Genomic DNA, 4,727 nt, shown 5'->3' on the forward strand with positions numbered 1-4,727 from the left:
CCCTTTCACTTTCTCGAGTATTTCCTTTGACCTTCACACTCATTTCCTCCCAATTTTGACTTTTCTTCATTCTTATCCTTTCCTCTTTCTTTTCTTTTTGGACATTTTTGCCCTCACACGCTCCGAACGTTCACCACACAAAAAAGCCACACGCATTTGCAATCTTGCACAATATATATAAATCACACACACCTTTATCCCTCCCCAATGTTCTCAACTCAATGGCTAAACAACAACAAGCTTTCAATGTGCCAACCATCAATGAGCACGATCACGAAGGCAAAGACCTCTACAATGACAACAACAACGACGTCGTTTCCAGCAGCTGCTTCCGCCTCTTCTGCTGCTTTGACAACTACCAAGACGTCGAAACGACAACGTTCTTGTACCAGCTGCAGCAATCCGGAGATATGATCAACAAGGACACGTGGTTCATGAAACGGGCCAAGAGTTTGAAGGAGTATTCTGAGGTGGTTGCTGGACCCAAGTGGAAAAACTTCATCAGGAGATTTAGTAGGGGGATGAAGACGACGAAATCTAATGCGAATACGCTGTTTCAATATGATCCGCAGAGTTATGCTCTTAACTTCAATGGTGAAGATGATCATGAAGATGATGATTTGTTGCCTCGTAGCTTCTCTACGCGATTCGCTCCGCCTTCGCGGTCGATACAAACGTGATTGTTTTTAGTTTGTTAAGATTTGATTCATTGTTTCTTCTCTGCCATTAATTGGTGGTTTGTATATCTTCAAATGGCGACTATAGTTAAATTTGATACGTTATCCCTATAGCTTTTTCTCAACAAAATGAAAATTAATATTGTGACAGATGAAAAATGGAGTTTGATTCGTCTAAATTGCTTGGATTTCTAGTGAATTGAAATTTTTATTCCATTTCAAACCGGCTTATTTTGTGGAATCAGTTTTTTTTTAACAACGTGCGGAACTAATCCCAAAACTCAAGTGAACCTTCCTGAGACCGGATATCAACCGTCTATCGCTTGAGACCTGACTCACCAAGGAGGAAACCGGTCACTGTGGAAAAACCCCCTTAAGTGAGGTTTTGAACTTGACACTTCTAGAGATCCCAAACCTTAACAATCAATTAGAATATGCAAGTTAAAAATTGGTTATTGAAAGCGGAGTTAAAAAATAAATTCGACGGAATATATATGCGCATCTCAAATACATGACGACGAATACAAGATATTTTTTTTTAAAAAAGTTTTTACGTTCATGTTCACTCAACAATTTTTTAGGTAATTGTATTATAAATGTTAATATTATTTGTCGTTACAAAAAAAAATTATAAAATGATTATTAAAAACAGAGTTGTATTAAAAATATAATAACTTTTTTCTGTGGGCGAAATAGACAACCCTAATGATGAAAACTATATAAATATTTTGTTATGTTAGTAATTCTCCTATATATTAAAAATTGAACGAAATGAATAGTAACCTACGAAATAGATTAACATAGATTAACAGAGAAAAAGTGATAAACTAGAGCAAAAGAGAGGAAGATTTAAAATTTCGCGAGTCAACAAGCCGCAACTGTGTGTCTCTGTGGTTCAACGTTTTTGTCTGCTTTTCCCGTTTTACAAGCCCGTCGCAACACGTCTATTATTCTACGTTTGACAAGTTCGTTCCAATGCGCGGGACCCTAAATCAACTTAGTTTTTTCTTTCTACGTTTTACGTTTCGTTCTAATTTCTTCGCATTAACACACAGCAACGGGTGTGCTTGATTCACCGATTTTACGTATGTTTTCGTTCAGTGTTATTTTTTCTTTTATTTATTTATTTATTTATTTATTTTACCAGCTCTTCTGTTGTTGGTTGTGTGGCATTGGGGATACTTGGCATGATTTTACAAACGTATTTAACCTATTAATTTTTTTACTAAAAATAATTTGTTTTGAGTTCACCCCTATACCTCCTTTACTTAAAAAACTATTTTACGTGCATATTTTTATGTACGTGTCGGTATGAATTCGATTTGCTCTACGTTTTGACATAAACTTTTTTTCTGGAAACGAGTCAGATCAAATATAATACTTTTTGTTTAAAAAACATCTTTTATGTGCACATTTTATGTACGTTTTGGTATAAATTCGAGTTGACGTATGTTTCAACGTAAACTTTTTTGGGAAATGAGTGAGGTCAAATATAATCTGTTTCTGTGCTTATTTTGTGAATGTTTCGTTAATTTTGTTTCGAACCGAGTGGAGTCAAATTGTGGTTTTTTTTTCAAAAGTTCGAATTAATCTCTTTTGATTATACGTGTCAGCTTTTCAGTTATACCCGTTACGTTTTCTATGTATGAGTCAGATCCTATATAATACGTTACGATTGTACGGTATAAATTTGATTTACTTTATGTTTTGATCTAATCGTAATGCTTATAAAGGTTACATTGAGTTCGATCAAATATGTCGAAATGCATGTTTTCATACGGTTAATGCATCACATAGCGTTTACACTAATCCATTCGATGTTTGCAATGTATTCGCGCCGCAACGCGCACGAGTGTTATTTCTAGTTGCTTTAATATTGTTAATCTTCTCTGTATTTAAAAAGATTAAAAAATAATTATTGAAAAGGCAGTTTGATTCAAAATAAAGTATTTTTTTAATTGTAAACTAGGCATAAACCTTTTTTCTGTTACCGAGTCGATACTAATTGAACAACCTTAGGTACCATTCTTGACTTATCAGTATTCATTTTTACGATTTTCAGTTCGATACTAATGTGTCTTCAGGCATTATTGGACCATTAGGCCATCTTTAGTGCAGTAAAGTAATGTATAAATTTCCTGTTCATCACGCAAGGAAAAACGTCCTAGTTTTTATTATTTTTTTAATCTTTATAAAAACAACTAATACTTTGACTAAAACAAACATTTAATTAACCAAATGGGCCACGGCCCATGGGCTACCTAAACGGCTAAATCTAGTTAGGCGAGCATTACATAAAACGATAAAAGCAACAGTGGCCGAGGTGTAGAAGTTCGGTTTTCAAAGAAAACTAGTTTGGGCTATAAATCGAACTGGGTTGGTAAAAAAAAAATAACATCAATTTGTAAAATAACCGGTTAGGGTTATAGACTGGTTTAGGAGATAAAATGTTCGAACCTATAAAATTAATTAAGGTTGGGTTCAAACTGCTTTGAGTCAAAAAACCGTTTTTTTGACATGTGTTTTAAATTGGGTTAGGTCCAAACTAGTACTAGTTTCAGAGAATGAGATTACGAACTGGCAGGTTGAATCGGGTCCAAAACGATTTGGGCACCATGTTTTTTGGCGAAGTGGGTCGGGTCATAAACCGGTTTGGTGAGCCCATACCGGATTTTTTGTACACCTTTTGCCGAGATCTCCTGGCTCCCGGTGAAGTTGGTTTCGAATTTCTTCTAAAGTCTAATCCACACATACTAACTATGTGTTAATCTTAACCATTAAGTTAATTAATTCAATTAACTATGTGTTAATCTTAACCATTAAGTTAATTTATTCAATAACCCATATTGCTTTCTAAAATCTTTATAAGCTTTGGTATTTTTATAAACTTATCGTTTATTTATTAACATGCATTATACTCCTTCATATTCCTTTTTTTTTTTTGAAAGTATCATACTTCCCTTTTTGTTATGTAATATTTAAGATAGTTACTATGTCATAATACCGTCGTAAGTTACTATTATTATTAAACAACCATTTTAAAAATTAACAAGATTACAATGAAACACAAATAAAAAAGTCTTTATTTAATTCGTAGCATACAAGCTTATTAATTTTGCATTACACAAACTGATCAAACCATGATTATTTTTAAGCCTCAAAAGCCACCTTCGGAAAGGTCTTGGAGATTCCAGTTGGCGTTTTCATTGTAACTTTGTCACTTGTGGGATCTTCAACGAAGATCTCGATGAGTGAGATCCATATCATCACCTCTTTAGACTTCACTCCAGATAACTTTTTAATCTTACATTTCTCAAAATAGGAAGTGATCTCTTTGGCATATGACACTTGCTTTCCGACCTTGTCAAACTTGTGTGTGATCTCATTCTTTTGTTTGACCCACACGAATCCAGTTTCTTTTACATAACCAAGTTCCTCAACATCCTCCACGGGCAATAGGCCATCTGGAAGACAATATTCTCTTAAAAGAGACTTGGCTTTTTCCTTGCAAACTTCATTTCCGGTAAAAATTTCTGCCTTTGCTCTAACCTCAGGAGTGATTGGCGACATTTCCGGTGACCCAAGTAGAATGAATTTGGTTGAGCAAGTATTTGTTTGTATGAGATCTTGTGTTGTAGAGGTGATGGAATGCTTTGGCCTCTTCGTCCATATTTATAAGTAGTTGGATAAATTAATGACTTTGATGTTTGTTTTAATTACTTAGATGCCCCTTTCACACATCATTCTCATTAATTGGATTTATTCAACAATAGCTTTTGTTTTCTTTTAACAATCTAGCTTTTGTCGTTACATATATTTCATCCCACCCTAAAATAATAATAAAATGTGTTGTAGAATATGAACATTTTTCAGGCTTATTAACGTTTTACAGGCCGGCTCAACCTTTTCAGAGACATAAATCAAACTAAAAATTTGGGTCCTTTACAAATTTCGTTGTCGTGCAATGACAAAACCTGACAAAACGTACGACAATGCTTCTTTCTTCAAGTTTTTTTACTTTTTTTTTCAAATAAACACCCACAAAAACTC

The 4,727-nt window shown here is 34.1% G+C and overlaps 2 protein-coding genes across 2 annotated transcripts; one reads left to right on the top strand and one right to left on the bottom strand.

The window, feature by feature from the left end:
- Positions 1-221: 221 nt before the first annotated feature.
- On the top strand, positions 222-680 carry LOC110942895. The gene has a single exon (XM_022184657.1). It carries the CDS (start codon positions 222-224, stop codon positions 678-680), a length of 459 nt encoding a protein of 152 aa, XP_022040349.1.
- A 3,147-nt stretch (positions 681-3,827) lies between these two features.
- LOC110942894 lies at positions 3,828-4,247 on the bottom strand. The gene has a single exon (XM_022184656.1). It carries the CDS (start codon positions 4,245-4,247, stop codon positions 3,828-3,830), a length of 420 nt encoding a protein of 139 aa, XP_022040348.1.
- Positions 4,248-4,727: the final 480 nt, after the last annotated feature.

The sequence above is a fragment of the Helianthus annuus genome, chromosome 5, assembly GCF_002127325.2.
Source record: "Helianthus annuus cultivar XRQ/B chromosome 5, HanXRQr2.0-SUNRISE, whole genome shotgun sequence".
Classification (NCBI taxonomy): Eukaryota; Viridiplantae; Streptophyta; class Magnoliopsida; order Asterales; family Asteraceae; genus Helianthus; species Helianthus annuus.